At 43.7% G+C, this 26,283-nt stretch overlaps 1 protein-coding gene across 3 annotated transcripts in view; it reads left to right on the plus strand.

Annotated features, from left to right (window-relative positions):
• Positions 1–22,687: 22,687 nt before the first annotated feature.
• Positions 22,688–26,283, plus strand: part of XPNPEP1 (X-prolyl aminopeptidase 1) — a 52,851-nt gene continuing 49,255 nt past the window's right edge. For 2 of the 3 annotated variants that reach the window (XM_057531169.1, XM_057531170.1), the window contains exon 1: positions 22,688–22,798. In XM_057531169.1, coding sequence (XP_057387152.1) covers positions 22,737–22,798 — 62 coding nt within the window. In that variant the 5' untranslated portion in view covers positions 22,688–22,736. The remainder of the gene's footprint in view (positions 22,799–26,283) is intronic. The other variant, XM_057531171.1, reaches the window with a different exon arrangement.

The following is a 26,283-nucleotide window of genomic DNA, read 5'->3' on the forward strand; positions in this document are numbered from 1 at the left end:
CTGGTTGAGAAAACATTGCATCCTCAAGAATCCCAGACTCTGAGGTGAATGGAGTGACTAAATGGAGCTTTAGGTCGTCTTCCTTGAGAAGGACATGAGTGCAGGCTCTTTATGTGGGAAGAAGGGTGCAGATGGTCAGTTAGTGTCTGGAAGGGTGGACTGTGATAGATTGAAGCTATTTACTAAAAATCTATTTCTTCTTCTTGAATGCATAGCTAGACCACACTTCCAGGGTTACATATGCAGTAGAACACAAGTACATGAGTGAGTTCTAGCCAAAAGAATGTGAGTGAAAGTAACATAAGCCATTTCCAGGCCAAGAAGGTCATATGTCACATCCTTGCTTCATTCCCTTTCTGTTGGCTGGATATAGATAATAATGAGATCTTAGACCCTGGAGAATAGTGCAGCCACAAGCTAGAAGGAGCCTGGGTTTCTGAATCAGCACATGGAAAAGAGCTGTCTTCAGATTGTTGAGTAAGCGAAAAATAAACTCCTACTGTTTTTGAGCATTTATGAAATTTTGTCACCCCAGCTTAGCCTACTTAATTAATACAAGAAACAAAATAGTCTCTGTGTCTGCTTAACCCTTTCTCTCTCTGAAGACTGGCTTTCGTTGCTCCTCTGTATGTAACTCAGATGTTAGCTGGAGCTTCCCTTCTCCTTGAGTTCTAGGTGAAACTGGAATGAACTCTCAATTCCTTGTCCTGTGGTTATCCAAAGACTTTTCTAAGATATCTCTGAATTCCCAGAGGAGCTTCTGTTCTTATGGATTCCTTTCCCTTTTGAGTTCCTCAGTTCTCTCTTCTGTTCCATAGTGACCAGACAAGAAACTCAACCCTTTTCTGACTTATACACACACCTACACATCACACACACCTCTCATTCACACAAATTCTTTATGAGCATGAGAGGCTGTACAGAGAAATTGGTGAGGAAGAAATGGAGGAAGAGCTTACAACCACAAGCTGTAAAACTTCAATGAAACAGTAGGTGTCACCATTCTTAAACCACCCACCCCTGGTGAGTTTCACTAGCCCTTCACTTCACCTTATCTCCTTAGTTTTTACTCTTCTCCCTTCCTCTTTCTCTTTCCCCTTTACTTACACCAAGAACCAGACAAAAGCTCTTGGATACAGTGGACAGTTTAACAATTTGTCACCCTGGGAAGACTGATAATTGGATGACTTTTCAAATCCATCTTTGGAGGGGAGGCAATGCCTTGCATGGGGTGCATGGGGGGAGAACAAAAGAGGAACATCATACTCAGCCTCTGCTTTGTCTTCCTGAGCAATTCCACTCTGGCCCCAAACATGCACAGCTCACTGAGTAAAATAAAAGTATTGTGTTTAGCTTGACCCACTATCCTAAAAAGTTGTTTTAAAACCAATTCTCTGTTTTTATACAATCATGTTCCTGGTGGCTCATCCCAACCTATGTGGCTTATCAGAGTATCTGTTACAAACTTACACTTTTGTATCTGAGAGAAGTTTGGGGAATTTCAAATTTCCCATTTCCTTCACATTTCCAGTGGCATTTTTATAGTGAGGCTTCACTACTGTTTATAGGTTGGCATTCCAGGCTGTGGCCTACCAACTTCCTCCTAAGACAGCATTGCTTAACTGTCTCCATTTTAGGAGAAAAACCAAGAAATATCTCCCTTTGTCTCAAGCAGTGTGGTTTTCTTCCTCCTCTGATGTCTCGGCACCAACTTATGTTTGTCATTGAAGGATTCCCTAAGTAGCTTATCAAGTTACTTTCCCATACAGAGATAATTTTTTTCCCTAACATGAATTCTGGTAATAGCATAAAAATGTTTTTCACTTTATTTTACATGGACATGATGGAATATGACCCTTTTAGCCCTGGAACGCAATTAACTTTGAGCTCCAGAAGGGCTGTCATGTACTGTTGTACAGGTTGTACACCAAGTGGCTCTAGGGGGCACCTTTTACACTATGGTCTATGTGCTTGGTAATCCCTAGAGTTGTGTAGTCCACAACCTGTACAACCATATGTTACAGACCTATCTCAAGAACCATCCACCATCCAACTGTCATCTCAATGGTCTAATTTCAAAATGGTCACCCATTGTGTGTCAGTTGTTCATTCCTGTCCAATCAGATATGCCCAAGTTAGAAACATTATGTTATAGACACATGGATCCAGAATTTCAGTCCTTTTGGGGAGCCTATATGGGGGCACTGGGGTTATACGGGAGAGAAGGTATTAGATGGGAAGGGTAGATGTCTCAAACCATGGCATCTACTAAAAGAATTTGGCATTGGCATTGCCAAGGGCTAGTGACAGAAAAAATGAACAGCCAAAAGGCATATAAATATAGTCAAGCCAATGTTTTTAAACTGTGAGCTATGATCCATTAATGAGCTGTGAAATCAATTTAGTGAGTCACACTTTTAAAAACATAAAAATGAAATTAAAAAGATTAGAAGCAGAGAAGCCACCTCTAATAATGGTAAACATTGTTTTGTGAAATTATGTTTTAGTTATTTGTATACTGGATCAGTATATAAAGTGTGGATTATGGTACAAAAAATTCAAAACGCCAAACCAAAATCCAAACCAGATGGTGATCCTCAATCTTACTTGCCAAGCCACAGGTTTGATGCAGGTGCCCTGGGACATGTATCTCATAGCGTGTCTCTGGACCTTGTCTCCCCCGCTGCTCCTGCCATCTCACCTGATCTGCTTAGCTGACCCTTTATTTTGTATCTGGTTCTTGCTTCCCAGTCACCCATGTCTCAGACTGTCTTCCTCTCAGCTCCATGCCCAGCTCCAACTCTGGGGAGTCCAGGCTGGTTAGACTCTCCAGCATCCCCAGAAAGGGAAAGTTGGACAAAAGACAGCAGTCAGAGTCTTGAAGCCCAGCCCTCTCTTGTCCACTTCTCTTTGGTTCCTGAGCCCACCGTTATCTTGGCAGATGGTAAGTCAGAGTCTCTAGCCTGTAGAAGTAGGGTTTCAAGTTAGTTGTGCTCATCAGGGTCCGATATCCCAATGGCACTAGGTATGTCTCAGAGACTCACTTGTTCCCTGAACTGCAGCCTATTGCTACCTTTGCCTAATTGAAACAACTGGGCTTTTGCTTAAACTTTTCGCTGTACTTTCTGTGCTGGGGTGCTGCCTGGTGCCTAGATCTTGTAAACCAAGTTATCCTTGGAACTGGACAACATCCCTAACATCTCCTACGCCAAAGTCATAGCTGATTAGATCACAGATGAACACTTGTCATAAGGGCAGCTAGTCTACAGGCTCCCCAAAGCAGCCTATAAGGTAGCCTGGTACAAAAGTTCTGCACAAGAGGATTAATAGTGATTAAGTAAACCAATCAGATGTTCTCTCTCAGAGCTTTGAACTCAATAAGAGAAAGTGAGAGAGTCAGTTGGTAGGAGGAACAACCCTCACCCCACAACCCCTCAGCTCATACTGGCAGGGGAATCTCTAGATACTGAAGCCAGCTGGAACCAGCCTGGAACTTTGGATCCTGTATCTTGTACCTCTGCCTGCCCCTTGGAAATCTTGGTCCTGGCATCATCCTGTCCCCATTGACCTAACACCTAGCCCAGCACCTGGGTCAAGCTAGAGGTCAATGGATGCACATATGAATGTCCTCCATCTCTTTTGGGTTGTGGTGTCTGTGGTATGAGCAGTTAGACGCCCTGACTGTGAGTTCTGGCTCTGCATCCTCCTATCTATGTAACCTTGGACAAGTTACTGGAATCCTCTAAGCCTCCATTTTCTTCTCTGTTAAGGTGAGGGTGGTATTATTTACCTCTTAGGCTGTTGTGAAGTTTAAAATAGCAGATGTGTGAAAGCCTGTACTTAATGAGCCCTCTAAAAGCATTTAGTGCATCTGAGTATAAGGAAGTTACATGTTATATGAGGGTTGCACTCTGTAAGACCTCATGTAAGTAAAAAAACAAACAAATTTCGTGAAGCAAGACTCTTCCTGGCAAAGGATAGCAGCCATCATGTTGGCCAGCTGGCAAGAGAATAAGCAGAATTTCCAATTCACTGGGCTCTCGGGTGAAAAATTTTGCAATTTTGAACAGATTTTTAATTTTCGAGTATTTTCAAAAAAAATGTCTTTATGATTACCTTCACATTATGCACTTTTAAATATACCCCCAATCAAATTTGCTTAAAATACACTGTGCTCTGTGATTTGAGAGAGAAGAAAATGGAAAATGCACACTGTGATGCGAAATGAATGGTTCTTCACAGTCCCGCACAGCTGCATGCTCCCGCATCGCATTAACCTCTGGATCTGCTCAGCCTTCACTCTGGAATTTTTAAATGTCATAACAGTGTACTTTCAAAATAATATGCTTGTGTATCCCCCCACTTCCCCAAGCGTGTAATCTTGTCAGCATGTTTTATCTGGTGCCATATATCATGCACATGAAGAATCCATTTCCCCAAACAGAACATCGCACATGTCCACAGCGTCTATAAATTTTGAATCCTGACATCGATGTTACTATCCTCTGACATTTGGATTGGCCTGACTTGGGCATCATTTGGGGGTGATGTTTTTAAGGAATGAAGGGGATGTCACTCTTTTCTTCCTGATGGGTTCCCTCTGGAGAAAGTGATGTCAGGAACATGCAAGACTTAACCCTGCTGGAGAAGGCCCCAGATGCTCTCCCCAGGGTACCAGGAGATTAAGCAGGCCTGATCTGTAAGCATTCCCACTGCAGGGGTGATAACAAGGTCATTCTGTACTTAGGTTTGGCTTTATAATAATACATCTGGCATCGATAGAGTTTCCTTCTTTCCAAGTGCTTTCCTATTTTTGATCTCATTTTGCCCTCACAGGAGGAGGAAAGGGAGCTGGTTGGGATGAGCAAACCTGAGTTTCTCCTTCTCTGGGTCTGGGCAAGTCCCTTCTCAGGTTTAGTTTCTCCATCTGTAAAGTGGTATCAGAATTGCTATTGGGTGCTTAGGGTTGGATACGTACAAATGTGCCTGTGTATCCCAAAGCAGGGAAGTGCTTTGGGAAATCCAAAAAGCTATGCAGGCATACCTCATTTTATTGTGCTTCACTTTATTGCACTTCGCAGATGCTGTGTTGTTTACAAATTGAAGATTTGTGGCAACCCTGCGTTGTCAGATGATGGTTAGCATTTTTTTAGTAATGAAATATTTTAAAATTAAGGTGTGTGCATTTTTTTAGATATAATGGTATTGCACACTTAATGGACTACAGCATAGTGTAAAGGTAACTTTTATATGCACTGGGAAACCAAAAACTCGTGACTCGATTTACTGTGATATTCACTTTATTGCCATGGTCTAGAACCGAACTTGAAATATCTCTGAGGTATGCTTACAGACAGAAATGTGCTGTGATGATAAAAGTCATTTACACACTCTTGAAAGAATTTAAGAAATAAAACAGTAAAGAGGTTTTCAAGCTTTTTCTTGTGAAGACGACAGATGAATGGTGGTCATGAACAGAACACATTTCTTTTGTCGGTTCAGATTTTTGCTCTCTCACTTCAAGGGGTGCCTAAACTGTAGGTCAAATGCCTTTGTCTGTGTTGGCTCTTTCTCCACCTCATTCTCTTTCACTCAAGAAAGTGTATCAGAATGCAAGCAAGTGAGATGTTATTATAAGGGTAACCTTGATTTCACTCAATTTATTTTCATTCAATTTATTTTCCAAAAATGCAAACTCGGGATTCTTATAAGTAACAGAACCCCAACCCAAACTGACTTAAGCAAAAGATAAAATGCACTGACTTGTGTCATATAAGCATATGCAGGGGCAGATGCTTCTGTCATGGCTGGATCCAGAGGCACAAATGGTTTTATCGGGACTTAGACTATTTATCCATCTTTAGGTTCTACTTTAGTTTGTGTTGACATTTTCAGGCAGAATCGCTTCATGAGTGATAAATGGCTGCGGGCAGCCTTAGGTTTGTATTCTCAAAGATTAGCACCCTCTGTGAAAAGAGAGCTTTATTTTCTCAATACTGTAATTCTGGCATAAATCCTAGGATTAAGACTCATTGGGTTGACCTGGAAGCACTGCCCGCTTCCTGAATCAGCTGCAGGGTTCAAGCCAATGGGAGGTGCTGATTGGCTGGGACTATACTGTCTCCCACTCTTTCCACTATGGGGGGATGGGGGATGGAGGTGGGGTCAGTCTTGTCTGAACCACATAGACTGAGTGGGTGTGGGGTATTCCCTAAAGGAAAATTGAAGGGCTGTTATAAGAAACTAGGAGAATGGAAGCTGGGTGGGCAAAACCAACAGATGTTCTCTACAGTAAACATGATACTTAGACAATTATTTTTAAGAAATTACTTAAAACGTACATTACACATGGGTTGCGATTTACCAGGGTGTTAGAATAGTCTGACTGAAAACCTCTGATCTAGTTTGATCCTCTCTTTTTCCAGATACTCTTGTAGCTTGGTAAGTTTGTTTTTGGACATAATGAGTTGAAGTTTTATTTGTGATTTTGACACCTCATTAACGGTTTTCTGAACATAAGGAGCCAACCTAAAGGCTCTTCGCACAAGTTTTCCAAGAAATAAACTGTCCTTCCAAAGGTGAGAGGATTGCTAGGGCCTCCTTTATATACATTGCATCTGTACTTCTTGCTATGTGAAGAAAACCTTACCAAAATTTAATGCCTCTGATTTCCCAACTTTTTCATATGCAGGAACAGTAGAAGGAAGTGCAAGTTCTGTCACCTGGATTTAGAGACAAGGAAACTGAAACAAAGAGAGAAAACCAGGCTTATGTGTAGGCAGCAATGGCTAACTACCTCCACAGTATGACTGAGGCACTTCTCAAGGCCTGCTATTTCTGGAAACCTCTAAAACAAGCAGTTTGTGCCACTGAAGTGCTTTCTTAATGAGATGTGTGTAGTTTAACTGGATCAAGGCGTTACATCGCCTAGAGGCCAATGTATAATTAATGTTTTTCAGGGGTCAGTTCAATTCAACAAATAGTTATTGAGGACTTATTACTAGCTGTATCACTTAGGGTGCTTTTGGTTGCAAGGGAGAGAAAATCCATTTCCAACGGTCTTAAAATATAATACAGATTTATTGATAAGCCCAGTGGTAAGGTGGACTTCAGGTGAGGTTTGATCCAGAACTTCACCAAAGACCCAGTTTCTTCTTTCTTCTCAGACTTCCAGGCTGTCTGCTTCACCCTAAGGCTGGCTGTCTTAGCATCACAGGATGACTGCCAGAATGTTCTGAGAGCTACATGCTTCCTTATTTACTTCCACCAGGAGAAAAGCAGTTGTCCAAGGAATTTATAAGGGTGAGGCATTTTTTTTCCCCAGAGCATCTCCTCCCATCTCACTAGTTCAAACTGGGACATGTACTGCCTATTCCTAAACCAAACTTTGTGGCCCGGAGGATGGGATATGCTGGTAAACAAGGACCATACCTGGCACTCTCTTTCCCAGACACTGGGGAAGATAAGATGGGCTGGGTTGTGGGGTGGGAGTGGATAAGGGTCTTGGCTGAGTGTAAATCTGTCAACAGAAGGAAGGGGAATACACGCAAAAATTCATCTCGTTAGGGGTTGTCTTTTTATTAATGAATAGAATGGTATTGAATATTTGTAATTACAACAAAAGAATCAAATTTCAAGGAGAAAAGAGAAGATAATTTTAATTTTGGATATACTGAGTTTCAAGTGCCCACAGAATTATTTGGGCAGTACTGTTGAGTAGGGAGTTAGGAATAAGGACCCATTCATTACTCAGAAAGTCAGGTTTGGGCTGGAGATTTAGATAAGGTGGTTAAGGACATGACAGTGGAGACAAGTAAGTTCAGGTTGAGCGTCTAGGGGCAGTGCAGGGCCAGTGCCCAGGGGCAGTGCAGGGTGAGTGAGAAGGAACCCTGACACCTACAGAAGTAGGAAAAGGAAAGGGAACCCTGGGGACTGGAGAAAGTGAGGAGAACACTGTATCAAGAAGGCCTGGGGGAGAGTAGTTCACGGAGGAGGGAGGGATCATCTCAGAGGCCAAGTTAGATGAGGCCTCAGCGGTGTGTGCTCAGTTTGGCAGCTGGGAGGTCTGCGGAGGGATGCGGCAGGTGGAAGAGAGTCAGTGAGGAGAGACGGGGAAGGGAGGTGGTGAAGGCAGTGACAGGGCTCCTCACCCTGTAAGCCTGTCTCTGAAGGTCAGGGGGAGCTAGAGCGGAACTCAGAGAAGAGGGAGAAGACTATCTTTTTCCTGGCAGGGTCTTAAATGGGTTAGTGCTTTTTGTATCAGGCCATTTAACCTTTTGATGCTCCTCTCTCTGGACAAGGAGGGCAAGTGTGGGCATAGGAGGTGGAGGCTGGGGTCTACTATAGCTGGCAGAGCCTAAATCCTTCCTTCTCCTAGATGAGGTAAGGACTGGTGGTGCCCCAGGGTGACCATCCGTAAAGCGCCCAGGAACCCAGGTGACTTCCTACTCTTCCTCTCCACCCAGACCAGCCCCAGGACATCTTTGAGTGGCAGCTTGGACATCCTGGGTGGTAGCGGGTATCTGCACTCCTCTCCACTCCCACCTTCCCCTAAAGGAAGTACTGAGCCTCCTCCAACTCCATACGAGGACCTCCCAGATTGTCTAGTGTGTAGACTACTTCCCACGATGTCCGATCTTCCCCAGTCCTCTCCCTTTCATGCCTATCTTCATCTCTCCGCTCAACCTTCATCTGTTTCAAAAATCCCTATTTGAGCTGTGGGAGCATCTGGGCCTTGGGACGCAGCATCTGATGAACATTGTTAATAGGCTTTAGCCCCTGCGTGTCTTTCATCCTCCTGTCTCAAGGGACTCACAGGCCCTTCTCCTTTCTAGCTGTTGCTGGTAGTACTCCTGTGACCCACTTCTTCACTGCCTGTCCCCATGGAAAACACCCTAGGCCAGTGGGCAGTGCCTAAGTTCAAGCTATGGGGACTGGGCCCGTGCTGGTCAGTCAGCACTTCAGAGAGAAAATCTTAAGCAGGGTGTTTCTGGGACTTGGAGAAGGGAAGGGAGAGTTCAGAGGAATGCTTCACAGGAATGCTAAGATTAATGCCTCTAGTTAGCGCCCAGAGGCGCTCCTGCACTCACTGTCCTGCTGCATTGCAATCATCTCTGCACTGGGCCTCAGACCTGGGCAGTTTCTGGAAGCGTGAGCCACTTCTGAGGTGCAAGAAGAGGATTCCAGGAAATGCAGGAGGCCTCAGAGGGATTGAAATACTTGGCTGGGACTAAAGCTGCCCTCATCGGGACACTGGGCGCTGCTTCTGTGACAGGGGAGCATTTGCTTCTTCCCTGGAGTCACCACCACCTCGCACCTCCCCTCTGTAGTGGAGCATCAGATTACTTGTGGTTCCAAGTACTCCAGGCCTTGCATTCTATCTCTGCCTGTTCTGGGCGACAATTGATTTTAGCAAGAGACCAACCTGCTCTGTGCTCAGCGTGAGCATAGTAGGGCCATTAAAGTAGATTTTCCCTACCTTTAACTCCCTCTTTATGCTAATGGTTCAGCTCCAAAGGCAACACTTAGGCAAATAAAATATTTAGAGAACCAATCAACTTTGTATTCTGTTCTTTGAGGAATAAAATCAAGGCAATACAGGGAGTCAGAGCTGTACTATCCAATATGGTAGCCACTAGCAACATGTAGCTATTTAAATGTAAAATAAAATTAAATAAAATTAAAAACTCAGTTTCTAAGTCATACTAGCCATAGTAGGTGCTCTGTAACCACATGTGGCTAGTGGCCACCCTCTTGGACAGAGCAAATGAATATTATTCCTCTACAGAATGTTCTATTGGGCAGTGCTGGCCTAGAGTAATAGAGGTCAACTTCATAGAATAGGTATGGCTCGGGCTGGGCCTGGACAGATAGCAGAATTAGGTAGAAGAGGAGGGGTAGGGTCTTCCAGGTGGGAGAAACTGTGAAACTGTGCTCAGAGATTGGAATGAACCTGGCAGTTTGGGGCAACACCCAGGGGAAGAGGACTAGCGGGACAGAGATTTCCTTTTGAGGAACCATGGAAGCCATCACCACTGATGATAACAGCACAGGGAATGAAAGGGAGGAGGCTGTCCCCCTCCTCTCAGTTCTCAACCCCGCATCCCATCCTTCACACTCACTCTACTCCCTCAGGAGGAGAGGGTTCTGATGGGACTGCAGCTCCTGCTCTCCGGAGACAGGCATCTTGGTATCATAACTCATCTGCTCTTTTCGAAAAAACAGCTGGGAATGGACTGGGATGGGAATCTGGACCTGTGACCTGTGACCTCCCTCTCCCTCCAGCCTGGATATCTGATGACCTGACCTCTAAACCTCCGTGGCTGAGCAGGGAGTGGGGAAGCTTAGAAGTCAGGCCCACCTGAATTCAAGTACTGGCTCACTAGCCAAGTGCCTGTAGCCGAGCAATTTAACTCCAAGCCTCAGTTTACCCATCTGCAAAATAGGGATGATAATAGCGTTGACCTCACAGGGTAGTCATGAGAGTTCAATGGATAATGTTTGCAAGGGGTGTGGCATAGTTCATGGCAAAATAAATGTTACCTATTCATGATGTTATTCCTTACACTGAAGCTATTTACAGGTTCACTGCTGTTGTTTCTGTTTCCCTCTTAATTAAAAAAAATTTATGTAGTAGATTAATCAATTTTTCCTTAATGATTTGTAATCTTTGTGTCTTATTTAAAAAATTTTCCCTACCCCAAAATCTTAAAGATAGTCTTCTGTATTCTATTCTAAAAGTGTCTTTAAGTAAAATTTTAATTGAAGAATAATACAGGAAAGTGTGTAAGTTGTAATAGTGCAGCTCCATGAATTTTCACAAAGTCAACATATCCATGAACCAGAACCTAGATCAAGAAAGAACATCATCAGTTCCCTGGAAGCCCCATTTCATCTCCCTTAGTCACTACTCTCCTGCTAGGGTAACCACTAACCTGACTTCGAATGTTACAAATAGGTTTTTCCTGTTATTGAACTTTATAAAGGCGGATTCATACAACATCTACCTCTTAGGTGTCTGGGTCCTGTTTGTAAGATTCATTCACGTTGTGCATGAGCAGTCGTTTGTTCATTCTCATGGCTTTATTCTATACAGTTGTATGGATATACCACAATTTATCAATTCTACTGTTTATAGACATTTGGGTAGTTTCTGATTTGGGGCTGCAATGAACAGTGCTGCAATTGTATGTGCCCTTTGGTGAACCTATGTCTGTCTGTCTGTCTGTTGACTGTGCAGACATAGGAGAAGAATATCGTGGTCATTCTTCACTTGATATTAGAGTCACCAAATGCTAGAGCAGGGACAGGGCTTGGAGGGCATCCATTCTTCCATATTACAGATAAGGGGATTATGGCCCAGTGGGGACAATGACCCCTGAGGTCACACAGTTCAGCAATTGGCAGAAGCAGGTCTCCTAAGACCCTTTCTTCTTCCAGTTCATCCTGTTGCTTCTCTTGAGAGATCAGCTGGATCCTCTTTTCTTTAAGCTCCATGCCAGTCTCCCCTGCCCCCTAACACACACACACACCTGGGAGCACAGTTGCTGTTCCAGGGAACCTGCAGCCTCTTAGGGCATTCACAGTGTGCAAAGGTCCTGAGACACAAGGGAAGGTCCCTCTGAGGAACTGGATGGTGAGGCTGGAGCCCAGAGAGAAGGGCATTGGTGAGGTGAAGGGTTGGACAGAGCCTTGCCCAGCATAGCAGCTTAAGGTTTTTAGACTTTTAAAGCCCATTTGCAGTTGACAGGTGATCATGTCATACAACAAAATCTTCCTTAGAGAGCTTTAATCTATTACATTTATTTTTTATTACTTAACACCCACATGATTCCAATTCCACCTAACTTCAAAGAAAGGAAGAAAGACTTGGTTGGTGATGAGGTCATACAATAGAAACTTTTTGTTTTACTCTCTCTCTGTTGAAGAGCAGTTCCTCCTTTGCTCCTACTTCCTGAAGCCACTCCATGGCTGCTTTGTGCCAAAGAGCTGGGGGAGGCCAGGGGGACGGGCTGTTTTTACAGCTGTGCTGAACTCCAACCTGAGAGCCCTCCATCCCACTCTTCACACACTCGGGCAACTCCAGCAAAGAGGGAAAGGACGTAAATCATGCCCTCCCACATGTGTTCCGAGCTCATTTGTCTCTGAGCCTCACCCAAGGGCCTCTTAAGTCCTGACTCTTAAGTAGTGAGCCAAAACTGCCAGGAAAGGTGACTCTTTAGCATAACAGTGAGGCCTACCCCGTGGGCCAATGGACCCTGGAGTCTACAGGTGTGCCTTGCTTTACACAATAGAGGCACTGACAAAACCCTAGACTGATGGGACCACACACTGGTCAGGGCCACCACCTCATCCGAGGGAGGAAGAGACTGCTTTTCTCATAAGTTTAGTGAACTAGATGGTCTCCACAACTCCTGCGGTTTTGACAGTCGTGATTTTATGAAGATGTATAGGTATCAGATTTTTAAAATGCACTGTGGGAGTTCACCAGTAATAATAGAACTAACATTTCTTGTATTCTTTCTGGGCTCCAGACATAGTGCAAAGTGCTTGTCTTGTGTTCTTTTGTTTAGTCTTCAGAATCGCCTTTAGGGTCTCAGGTATTCTTTTTCCCCGGGGCCACCAATTAGCAATTGATTAGAAGAGCTGCCATGCTGCATGGCAGAGCAAACTAGATGGCACTTCCTGGAAACAAGCAAAGCCCAGCGCCTCATACCGGGGGAGGTGAAGGGCCCCAGCTCACGAGGCGGCATGCTGTTCCCAGACTTTCTCTTGTGGGGACTTGTGCTCTGAGGCTACATGCTGTCTTGATTTCTCTTTGAAATCTGTGGCGGCCTTGCAGCATCTGCTGCTTATTTTGTGAACTGTGGCCGAAAGGAGGCCCCGCAGAGGCCCAACAGCTTCTCCCAGCACTCTGGTGTTCCTGTTTTGATCATCTGCTGCCCTGATAAGCCTTGCAGAGATCTCAGTTGCCCACCAGTATTCAGCCGTCTGTCTGGTGTCTGTCTTCTCTCTTTAACCAGGGCCATACAGAGTGGGAATACTCCTGCAGACAGCAAACGCACCAACACCTCACCCAGGTCTCAGTCATCTGGACTAAGAGCCCTGAATTCAAATACATTCAGGAACATGGCCTGCAGCATGATGAGTGGGGCCCACTAGGTGGGCTCTTGGTGGTGCTGCTCAGCTCCAGCCTGTTTGTTGCAAAAATTAAGCAGGAACCACAGGCCCAATGTTAATAGATCTTTTGGGGAGGTGAAATCTCTTCATTTTTATGAGTTGGCAACTTTTTTTTTTTTTAAATCTTAAAATACCGTGTAGCCTAAGCTAAACATACCTGTGGGCTAGAGTCAGCCCTCAAGTACCCGACTCACGACCTTCAATCTAGGTTTTGACCTGAGTGGCTTTTGTCTAGGAATTATCCAGGGAATCACCTAATTCTTCACTTTGCTTGGTGTGTGTATGGATGCAGCCCTTGCTCTTGAAATTATAACTGCCCCAGCGTTTGCTGAGCTGGGTTTGCTCCGATCACTGAGTGACCGGATTGCACTGACAAGACCAATAGTAGAGAATCATCAGAGCTGGGTTCCAGTCTCATTCCGCAAGAAACCAACTATGTGGCATCGCTCACATGAATCTCCTGGTTTGAGCATCCTCATTTATAAAACGAAATCTTTGGTGGGGGGTTGCTTCCAGTTCCGAAATTCCATAAATCTATGGCTGTAATTTACGTGATTGAATTACTTTCTTTTGTTTGTAGCTAAAATAAGTAGACTAGGTGCTTAGAGACTCAGGTTTATGACACACTGTAGAAATAAATCGGATTTACTAGAGTAATGGGGACCTTTGAAGTATACTTTTTCCAATGGCTTCCCTGAAAAGAGAGGCTAAGTAAGGCTTCTCTCTAAAATGAAGTGCCACTTCACTTCCCCAGTGGCAAAAGTCATTTAGAATTTCATTGCAATCTGGGGAGAGTTGATGGAGGAAGGAGGACAAACATATCAATCAAGAATAGTAAGAATAGACAAGGATGTAGAGGAATTGCAGCTCTTATTCATCACAGGTGGGCATATAAAATGGCATAGCCAATTTAGAAAACAGTTTGGCAGTTCCTCAAAATATTAAACATAGAGTTACCGTGTGACCCAGTAATCCACTCCTAGATATATATCCAAGAGAAAGGAAAACTTATATCTACCAAAAAAAACTTATACATGAATGTTCACAGCAGCATTATTCATAATAGCCCCAGAGTGGAAACAACCCGCATATTGATTAAAAATTTAATTAATTAATTAATCTTTGACAAATAAAAATTATATATACTTAAGACGTACAATGTGATGTTCTGATATATGTATACATTGTGAAATGATTACAACAAACTAATATATCTATCACCTCCCATAGTTACCTTTTTTGGTGGTAATAACACTTGAGATCTACCTTCTCAGCAAATTTCAACTGTATAATAGCTTATTATTAGCTATATTCATCATGCTGTATATTAGGCCTCTAGAACTTATTTATCTTATAACTAAGATACCCTTTGATCAATATATCCTCTTTTCCCTACCCACCAGCCTCTGGTAACCACTATTCTACTCTGTTACTATGAACTTGACTTAAAAAAAAATTCCACGTATTAGTGAGATCATGTGATATTTATTTTTCTGTGTCTGGTTTATTTCACCTAACATAATGCCCTTCAGATTCATCCATGTCTCAAGTGGGAGCACTTCCTTCTTTTTTGAAGACTGAATAATATTCTATTGTGTGTATATACCACATTTTCTTGATCCATTCATTCATCAATGGATGCTTAGGTTGTTTCCATATCTTGGCTATTATGAACAATGCTATAATGAACAATGCTATAATAAACATGGGAGTGCAGATTATTCTTTGAGATTGTGATTTTATTTCTTTTGCCTCTACACCCAGAAGTGAGATTGCTGGATCACATGGTAGTTCTATTTTTAACTTTTTGAGGAACCTCCACACTATTTTCCAAAATGGCTGTAACGATTTACCTTCCTACCAACAGGATACAAAAGTTCCCTTTTCTCTAAATCCTTGCCAACATTTGTTATGTTTTTAATTTTTTAAAATCATAGCCATATAACAGGTGTGAGGTGATATCTCATTGTAGTTTTGTTTTGTATTTTCCTGATGATTAGTAATATTGAATACCTTTTCATATATCTGTTGGCTATTTGTATGTCTTCTTTGGAAAAATCTCTATTCAGGTCCTTTGCCCATGTTTTAATTGGACGATGATGATGATGACGATGGTGATGCTCCTGCTGCTGCTGCTATGGGTTTGTATGAGTTTCTTTTATATCCCAAATGTCCATTTGAATGGATAAATAAAACGTGGCATATCCACACAATGGAATATTATGCTGCAGTAAAAAAGGAATGAAGCACTGATAAGTGCTACAAAATGGATGAACATTGAAAGCATTATGCTAAATGAAAGAAGCCAGACACAAAAGATGTCACATTGTGTGATTTCATTTATATGAAATGCTCAGCAGAGGCAACTCTACTAAGACAGAAAATAGATTAGTGGTCGCCCAGGGCTGGGGAAAATGGGAGAAATGAGGACTGATGCTAAAAGATAAGAGGTTTCTTTTGAGGGTGATGAAAATGTTCTGGCATTAGATAGTGTTGATGGTTGCACAGTTCTGTGAATATACTAAAAACCACTTATTTGTACACCTTAAATGGGTGAATTGTATGGTATGTGAATTATATCTCAATAAAACTGTTTAAAAAAAGAATAGTAAGGATAAACATATTTAAATGAAGGAATGGATGAGTAAAGAGTTAAACAAAGGTTGATGAGAAACGGGAAAAGAATGTTATATGACTAGGTTAAGTTACTAATATATCTCTTTAGACATTCTCATTTTATTCTAAGAGGGGGCTGCTTTTGGAAGGCAAATTATGATTAGGGAAAGGGATGGTCAACAGTCAGAAATTGTGATTTTCACTCCTGGCTATGGTCTTAAGCACAAAATTGTTTTTCTGGTATTTTTAGGCAGTGTTTTGAAGCTCAGGCAGCCTGTTACTGTATTTTTCAACTCCATTTCTTTGAGTTTAACTGGTTTGAGTTAGTAATAAGGATGCATTATGGCAAAAGGGACACTCATAACATCAGCACCAACAGGGCTGCCAAAACCCTGGAGGCCTTGCCAAGCCCCAGTGAGTTGCCTCACACCTTACACAATCTAAATCACCAAACAGGAAGAGTGGGGGACTTGCTTGTTTGTGCTAAGTTTGGGGGAGTCTGTGTTTAAGTGCCAAAGGTGAAAACATTCTAGCAAGAAGTAGTTGATTCAACTCAATTGCCAGGGCAATTTCAGTGGAGTGGAAATTCAGTCCGTGCTTTGTCAAATTCTTTAGGAGAAGGAATCACTAACTGGGATGTGTACAGAGGCCTAGCAGGTAAAACAGAAAAGACAACGTGGTCAAATGGAGGGCTCCCTGTCCCATCTCAAGGGAGTAGCCCGTGCTCCATTCACGCTGGTGTTGCTGAAACAACCAGCAACAAGAAGGAAGGACCAGTGTTGCTAAAACCAAACTTCTGATTTTCCAGAAGAAGCTGAAGATGTGGATTCTTATTTTTATTTATTTTTGAATGAATTTACATCCTTTTTTTTTTGGCCACCACACCACATGGCTTGTGGGATCTTAGTTGCCCCACCAGCGATCAAACCTGGCCGTCGGCAGTGAAAGCGTGGAGTCCTAACCACTGGACAACCAGGGAATTCCCAAGATGTGGATTTTTAAATAGCGAACATCTCCTTTTTAAATGTTGCTGTCTAATTAGAATAAAAAAAGCAACGACCCACAGAATGGGAGAAAATATTTCCAAGTCATATATCTGATGAGGGACTTCCATCTAGAATATATAAAGAATGCTTACAACTCACTAATAATAATCCAATTTAAAAATGGGAAAAGCATCTGAATAGATATTTCTCCATCAAAGATATAGAAATGGCCAAAAAAGCATACGAAATGAAGCTCAACATCATTAGCTACCAGGGAAATGCAAATCAAAACCACAGTCAGATACCATTTCATATCCACTAAGATGGCCAGAATCAATAAGAAAAATAATAACACATGTTGGTGGGGATTTGGAGAAACTGAAATCCTCATACACTGCTGTTGGGAATGTGAAACACGTAGCCACATTGGAAAACAGTTGAGCAGTTTCTCAAAAGGTTGAACATAGACTGATGGTATGACTCAATATTTCCATAGGTATATAATCATGAGAAATGAAAACATATGTCTACAAAAAAACTTATACATGAATGTTCATAGCAGCATTATTCACAATATCCCCAAAGTGGAAACAACCCATGTGTGCATCAACTAAAGAATGGATAAACATTATAGGGAATATTATTTGGCAATAAAAAGGAATCAAGTTGATACATACTACACCATAGATAAACCTTGAAAACAATATGCTAAGTGAAAGAGGCCAATCACAAAAGACCATATATTATGATTCCATTTATATGACATGTCCAGAAGAGGCAAATCTACAGAGACAGAAAGTGGATTAGTGGTTGCCTAGAATGGAGAGGGTGAAGGGAATTGGGGAGTGATGGTAAAGGGTGTAGGTTTCTTTTTGGTGTGATGAAAATGTTCTAAAATTGATTGTGGTGATGGATGCACAACTCTATGAATATACTAAAGACCTGCATACTTTAAATAGGTGAATTGTATGGTACGTGAATTATGTACCCATAAAGCTATTATGAAAAAAGAATACAGTGAGGGCCACATAAAACTTATCTGCCAGGCTGCCAACTTCAAGTCCTCTTATTAAGACTTGAACAAATGCATAGCAGGTCTGGAAGGGGCTGGTCCAACCCAAATTCTTAGGAAACCAGAGAAGAGGGTGCTCTGCTAGTTCTGAAGTCACATGACTTTTCAGTGGCTGAGCCAGGGCCAGTACTTGTCTCTTGACCTTGACCTCTAGGCCATGCTACCTCTGTCCAAAGCCTAGGTTTCAGGGCATAGCCAGGAAGGGACTGTGAGAAGTCAACATCAGGAACAGCTGGATATACTCTCTTTCTTTTGCTACGTTTTACAAAGGTCCCTCAAAGACTTCTTGAGAAAGGGATAAAATATGGTAAAAAGGAATCCTCTTTAAGGGAAGAAACAAACATAGTGCTTCCCTGAGTGCTAAGTTTTTTGTATAACATGGGAGGGTGTGTGTGTTTTAGATTCACTTACTCTGTATGTTTCTGATTCATTTACACTTAGCTCATCAATATGTTGTTTGTGCAAGAAACTTTTGATGTCCAAGAAAACCTCTGGGCCTCCTGAGGTTTTTTTTTTTTTTTTGAACCAGAGAACTGAACTTTGCCAAGAGTAAATGGAACTCAGATATCAAAGGTCTGAGTTCAGTTTTCATTGAATACAAAGGGTGAGTGGATTCTGAACTGAGCCAAATGCATTCTCCCGCCCTTAATTTACAGTACATTGTTTTGGCAGACTCTACAATCCTGAAAGTTGGCTTTTCTTCTCTGATTCCTTTCTAGGGTGTAACCACAAGCCTATCGTTCAGTTAACTTTACAGAAAATAAGACCATATTATAACAATTTATGAGAGCCTCACTCATCACTGTTCCTATAACTATCAATTTTATTAGAACAAATTGAAATGTTTGAAAAGGTTAAAACCATCCTCTGAAGTTTGTAATTTTGTTTGATAGCTTACAGGAATCTCTCTTTTTTTTCAGTCCTCTCATCTGGGTGTTTACGAAAAAGGATGTTGCCCTTCGCCGCAATCATTGGTCTGGGCATCAACCAGTTATCAAGTTGACTATTGAAGGACTACTATTGCATGTGGTGCTCAGATTTGAAGGATGGAACAGGTTCCTCATTCTCTCTTCAGAGGTGAAAGGCTCAGAGAAATGATTAGTACTTTGAATTTCTTTTAAATTAAAAAATAAATCTCAAAAAAAAACAAAGAAGCAGAGCAAAATTAAGATCACCCCAAATTCTGCCACCTTGAGATAAGCGTTATTAATATTTTGTGGATCGTTTTCTTTTTATTCGAAAAAATAAATCTATATCAGTATAGACATATTTATATAAAATTATAAAAATGGGATATTACATTGTTTTACAATCTATCAATACTTGTTCCATTTCTTAGTTTAAGATTATCAATATTAATACAATTATATCTACTTCATGCATAAAATCCAGTTGTATAGATGAAGCATAATTTACTTAAATGATTCAGTGAGGGGTCTTTTGATTGCAAGTGACAGAAAATCCATATCAAACTGACTTAGACACAAAAGGAAATTTTTTGGTTGACATCTGAAAAGTCTAGTGGGCGATCTGGTTTAAGGCATGGCAGGATTCAGGGATCAAATGATGTTATGAGGTTTCCGCTTCTCTTTCTTTCTCTTTGCTCTGCCTTCTGCTGCTTTGGTGCCATCCACATGCTGCATGTAGAAGCAGCAGTTCCAGAGTGGATACATCCAGGTTTTTGCCTGGCAAAGGTGAACAAGGCTCTCTTCCAGCACTCACCATGGAAATTTTGTTGCACTGGTCCCAAAGCAATTTCTGAGCCTATCACTGTGGCTTGTGCCTGGAATCCAAGTGTTTCACCAAATAACATAGACTGAGAATGAGAGAGGGAGGGATGGAAGAAAAGATGGGTCCTTAGAGGGAAATAGGAGGAGGGTTACCAGAAGAATAATGGTTGAATGTTGTGTGGCCAAAATAACAGTTCTGCAATTCATACACTTGGACATTTAGAAGTCATCTTGTATTGTTTCCTAGGGCTTTTGTGACAAACTACCACAAACTGGGTGGCTCAAACAGAAATTTATGGTCTCACAGCTCTGGAGGCTGGAAGTCCAAGATCAGGGTATCCTCAGTGTTGGTTCCTTCTGAGGGCCAGGATGGAAAATCTGTTTCATGTCTCTCTCCTAGCTTCTGGTGGTTTGCTGGCAGTCTTTGGAGTTCTTTGGCTTGTAGATGCATTGCCCTGAATTTTGTTTTCATCTTCACATGGCATTTTCTCTGTGTCCAAATTCCCTCTTTTTATAAGGACATCAGTAATTTGGATTAGGGGTTCACTCTGCCCCAGTACAACCTTATCTTTACTAATTACATCTACAACAACCCTATTTCCAAATAGTGTCACATTTTGAGGTACAGGGGGTTGAGGCTTCAACATATGAATTTTGGGAGGACACAATTCAACCCATAACATGTTTCCACACAATGTTTCTGGCTACATTTAAAACCCATCCAGTCTGAGTTTGAATGATGAATCCAGTTGCCTCCCGCTTTCCACTGTGTAGACTAGGAGGTTGAATGAGGTGACCTCTAGGGTCCCTTCCATATAACTTAGTGATGATTAAGTGCTTGGGGGCTAGGAATCCATCCTGCTGCCTGTATGTGTACAACACTCCAACCACTTACTAGCTTGAGGACTTTGGGCAAGTGACTCAACCACTGTAAATCTGTCTCCTCAACCAGTAAAATGAGGATTACAGTCCTTTGCTCATTGGGTTGTTGTTGGCTAGGCACATAGCACTCAGTAAATGTTAGTGTGACTGTTCCACCTCTTCAAACATGTGAGGACTGCAGAGATAGGAGAAGAGCCTGACATAGCCTCAGTGTTCTCACCCTCTGCTGATAATTCGGCTCAATAATTTCTCCCTGAGTTTCTCCTGAAAGAAATTCAAGAAGGGGAGGGATGCTTTGTTATCCTGCAAACAGAAATTCAAATCCAGTTCAGGGAATACAAAGTATTTCTCTTTCTCGACTAAAGCCAGATGCGATAAATCTTGAGCAGCCTCCTCCTAGGCGATGTGATTACGAAATACCTGTTCCCTTTAGGTCCCACTTATCTGTCTCTCAGACATCTCCTTTTTTTCGTACAACTTGATCTTTCCTACCATCTTTTAGATGTGGGCTGGAGCCAGTCATTATATTTACATTCTTTTTTTTTTTTGGCTCCATAAATTTGGGGAAATGAAGCAGACGGTCTGCTGCTTTCCAAGGCACCACATCTTTTAGTTCTTTTATACTTTTTCTACAGGGTCTAATTTAGCTTGTCTAAATGCTGATCGAATAACAACTAGAACTCTAAGCTCTTGCAGGCGCATAACCTACTTGTGATACAGGTGTATCAGGGGTTCACCAAGGTCAAAGCAAGAGGTGCAGGTCGCTTTTAAAAATGTGGTCACTTTCATTTAGCAAATATTTCGGAAGTGCTGACTCTGTTCTGGGAGCTGTTCTAAGCACCAGGGTCAGAACAATGAACAAGAGAGCGACCATCCCTACCCTTGAGTACTGCACATTCTGGGGACATTCACTGATGCAGAAAATATGTAATGAGAACTTACTGCATGTCAGGTATCGTTCATCATTAAACAACACAGATACCATTCCTGCACTGATGGCTATGGTGTGTGTGTGTGTGTGTGTGAAGTGTGTGTGTGTGTGTGTGTGTGTGTGTGTGTGTAAAGTAGGGGGCAGAATACAATACATATAAATACATTTTTAAAATCATGTTAAATGATAATAAGTGCTACAGAAAAAAACTGAGCAGGTTAAGGGGGATTAGGAATGTTGGGGGTGGTTTACAATTTTAAATAGGGTGATCAGGGTAGGTCTGTTGAGAAGGTGATACTTGAGCTAAGATTAGAAGGCAAGGGGAGGGAAAGGTGAGGAAGGGACCCTGGATTTTGGGGGAAGAGCAAGTCCAAGGGCCCTGGGGCATGAGTGTGCCTGGCTTTTTCAAGGAAAGCAAGGAGGTCAGATTCACTGGAGCAGAGCGATCAGTGTGAGAACAGCAGGAAATGGTTAGGGGCAAATCAAGCAGAGATTTTAGCCTGAGTGAAATGAGGAACCATCAGAAAGTCCTAAGCAGAGCAGGGACAAGATCTCAGAGTTCAAACGACTGAGCTGGCTGCTGTGTTTAGGCTAGACTGTGCGAGTGCCCGTGGCATTAGGGAAGCCTGAGTAATCAATCACAAGGGTGAGAAGGTAGTGACGCAGACCTAGAGGGGGGACAGGTGTGGGTAGTGAGGAGCGGTTGGATTAGGGATCTGTTTTGAAGACATGGCCGACACGATTTTCTGACAGGCTGGACGTGGGGTGTGAAAGAGGAGGCAGGGATGACTCCAAGATCTAGCCACTGATTGGTGGAGCACAGTTTTGTTTTGGTGCATTGGGCCAGGAGTGCCGTTCGGACATTGTTAAGTTTGAGGAGCCTATTGGCTATCCAAGTGGAGTGAGCAGCTGGATTTTGCCTGTATAAGTGATCTGGGGGATATAGTAAAGCTTCAGGAAGTGAGGTCGTGCTGAGGTACTTCCAGAACCGGCCACGTCCTCCTAAAAGCTAGAACATCCCTGAAGGGCAGCTCATCGCGCCGCAGCCCCTTCAGCCGACAAAGCCCTTCTTTTTCCTCCTTGGGGAATGGCGAGAAAAAGAAACAGAACTGACGCGGCGCGTCAGAGAGAACAGAACTCTCGCTCGCCGCAAGGAAAGACGCGATGCGTGTTGGGATGGGAACGCAGACGGGTCCCAGCGGGTGGGGCGGTCTCGGGGGCGGGTGGGCGGGGGCCTGAGGGTGGGCGGGGCCGCGGCGCGGGCGCACGTCACCGAGGGGGGCGTGGCCGGCCTCCTTCCCTCCCGCAGGTCCACGGGAGATCAGCTGGTCTGCGCTGCCATGACGTGGGCCGGGGCACGTCACCGCCGAATGGCAGCCTCCAGGAAGGCACCGCGAGTAAGGTGAGGGCACTCTGCCGCGGAGCCGGTGTCCGGGCAGCGCGCGCCACCCCCGGCCCCGAGCGCGCATGTTGCACTCGGGAGGGCAGGGACGAGCGGGTGAGGAGCGGCGGGCTGCCCACCGCAGTCGGGCGCCGGCCGGGGCTGACCGGAGCCCCGCGAGCGAGGCCACGGGGAGGGAGCCATGCAGCCGGGCAAGTTCCGGTTCGTTTCCGGCGGGGTCGCGGGCACCCCCGGGCAGCCCGAGCCGGGTCCCTGGACGAGTGTGTGTGCGGAGCTGAGGCGCTCGGCCTGAGGGGGCGGTGGCCATCGCCGCCCCCTCCCCGGCCCGGCCAGAGGCCCCGCTGTGGCAGGAAGTTGACCCCTCCTGGCCCCTCCCGGGGTTCGGGGAGGCGGGCGAGCCCCTGCCCTCGCCCCTCTACCCTGGGAATCTAATTCTCAAGTTACATGTATGACAGTATGACACCTGCAGTTCGTTTTCCTGATCTGTCACCGCCACTAAGATCGGCAGCCGCGGCCCTTCCCACCCAGATGGGTTTCAGAGGCTGTGTACGGGAATACTTGGGCATAATCTCCAGGAAAATCTCACCAGTAACCTGCCCTGGGTTCTCCCTGGATTCAGGGAGGTGAGAAGGATAATCCCCTGGATTCACATTAAACAGCTTTCAGCCTGTGCTTCAGCCGCAACCAGGGTATATTTACCAGAGCAGCTAGCAAAACAGGAGACTGAGAGATACGTTGAGAGGTCACAAAGGCCAGAAGCCAAACTCTCTGGCAATCCACACGGGGTCAGCTGTCCTCTGACCAGTTGCAACTTGAATGAAGAGGCTGGACAGCATGGCCAGACGCACTTGCTGAACACAGACCATGGCTTGTGCTTGTGTTTGTGAGTGGACGGATCCCAAGCTGACCTTGACTTGGACTTGGCCTTGCCACAGCGTGTTGGGGATGAGTAGAGGACCTGCCCGCTCGGTGGAAGGGTGTCTGATGTGGGGCTAACCTGCATGGGGAAGGAGCTGCCTATGTGTTAAGTGCTGGAAGTGGGGTCAGGCAAGTGGATAATGAGTTCTCTTTCTAGAAACTTCTATGCCGAGAAGTAGCCTTTGAGGACCAAATTGATCTTTGCTGGATTCATAGAATCACAACATTTTAAGGGTAGAAGGGTCTTTCAGCATCAGCTGAGAGAGCCTCCTTACCTCACACAAGAGGCAACTGAGAGGCTGAGAGAAGGGAGGCCATTTGCCCCAGGCATCTCCCCTAATGGCAGAATTTGAGTGCCATTCAGTGTAAACATGACTTAGTTTAGGTGATGGCAACTAAACTCAAATTGACTTATGCAAGGGGGTGAGCTGGCTTCTAGTGCAGCTGAGTCCACGAGACCACACTGGCATCAGACTTGGCTTCTCTCTTACACCTCTTGGCTCTGATTTCTTCAGTGTTGGCTTCATTCTCAGGCAGACTTTCTCCTTTGGCAGGGTATGACAGTTCTAGTCTGACAGCCCCCGCAGAAATAGGGCCCTTTTACCTAATGGTTGGAGCAGAAATTCCAGATCTGATCCTCACTGGACTGATTTGATCCTTACGTCCATCCCTGAACCGATCATTGTGATTTGGAGGGATGGATTGAGCAGGTCTGGGTCCCAGTACTTGGTGGGTGAGTGGGTGAGACTCATTCCAACTCTGTGGACTGAAAGTGGAGAAGAGACGTTCTCAGAAGGAAAACCTAGGTGCTCTGATCAAAAGAAGGAGGGTTGGATTCTGGGTAGGCAAAATAACATTGCCCACTTCTTCATCCTAGAACTTGTTCCATTCTACCCTTGTCTCACCTCACAGGGCATGATTGAGCATTTTGGTCCTCGTGTTGCCCCATCCTGAACGATATACGTGTACGATTCTCATCATGGACTGGGGGAAGGGGGAGGGTAACAACACTGCTGGGATTTCTTTAAAAAGAGAGAGGGAGAAAAACGTGTCATAACCATCTTATAAAAAGATTGAATAGCAAGTTCTCTGCATGCTTCTTTCTTCTTACCGTCTCATGGTACGTCATGACACTGAGAAGGTGTAGGCTGAAGAAGTCCTGGGCAGGAGAAGAGCACTGAGCTGCAAGTTGGGAGGCCTGGACTCCAGTTCTGCCTGAGTCATCCTATAGCCCTGAGGCCTTGAGCAAATTGTTTGATCTCTGTTTCTCAGTTTCTTTCTAGAGGGGGGAGCTGAGCTGGATCATCCCTGAGGTATATTCTAGCTCTAACATTTAATGATAGCCCTGCTTTGACCGAGAGTCTGAGAATGTGTCTGTCCAAGTAAGAGAAGGGTAGATGGATCTTGGACTCTACCGAGACCAGGGTATGACAGGAGCATGACCATTTTAATGTTTAGCTGCTTTGTGGCTCCTTTGATCCTTACAGGCAGGTGGAGGTGGTGATGCTGACAGAGAGAGCTTAAACTCAAGTTCTCTGTGAGCATCAGCTGTCAGACCTGATTTCTGGTCTTGGCTTTGCAGCTCCTGATGTGTAATGGCCTGTGGCAAGTTATCTTTGTTTCTTCTCTTGTGAAGTGAATGAATAGGGCTACTTCTGAATAACCCCCCTCCAGCTCTCTTGTCCTGTGTGTGAACCAGTCACTGGCACCAGTTAAATTTGAATAGATAGAGAAATTGACTTCCTTGGCTCACCATCTTGTAAATGTGCATATGAAGTCAAGGGAGATCAGGTGAGAATGTGACTTGTATCGCTGTCCAAGAAAAGGAGGTTTCTTACTTTGTAAAATATAACAGCTTTATTGAGATATAATTCATGTACCACACAATTCACCTATTAAAAAGTACAATTCAGTGGTTTTGAGAATATTCCCAGAGTTGTACAACCATTACCACGGTCAATTTTTAGAACATTTTAATCCTCCCCAGAAGAAACCCTGTACACATTGCAGTCACTCCTCATTTCCCCAACTCCACCGCAGCCCTAGGCAACCATTAATCTACTTTCTGTCTCTATGGATTTGCCCATTCTGGACACTGAATATGGAATCAAACAGTATATGGTCTTTGACTGGCTTTTTTCACTTAGCATAAAATGTTTTCCAGGTTTACTGTGATGTAGCATGTATCAGTAATTATTCCTTTTTATTGCCAAATAATATTCCATTGTGTGTTTAGACCACTTTTATTTATCCATCAATTGATGGACATTTGTGTTGTTTCTACTTTTTGACCATTATGAATAATGCTGCTATGAACATTTGTGTGTAAGCTTTTTTTTTTTTTCATTTTTGGCATTTTAACATGGAGACAAAAGTGGTAACAATAGCAAAGCAAAAAATAATAATAAAAAAGACCAATATTTAACTTTCCCATCACCCAAGTCTCACACTGAAGTTCTATTCCCGTGTCCCCCATCAGCACCACTGAACTAAAAAATCTATTTTAAAGCACCCAAACCAGTCCAGACCCTCTCGAAACCAAGAGCCCCAGCCAGAGCTGTCGCCTC

This window comes from Balaenoptera acutorostrata, chromosome 16 (assembly GCF_949987535.1).
Source record: "Balaenoptera acutorostrata chromosome 16, mBalAcu1.1, whole genome shotgun sequence".
Taxonomy (NCBI): Eukaryota; Metazoa; Chordata; class Mammalia; order Artiodactyla; family Balaenopteridae; genus Balaenoptera; species Balaenoptera acutorostrata.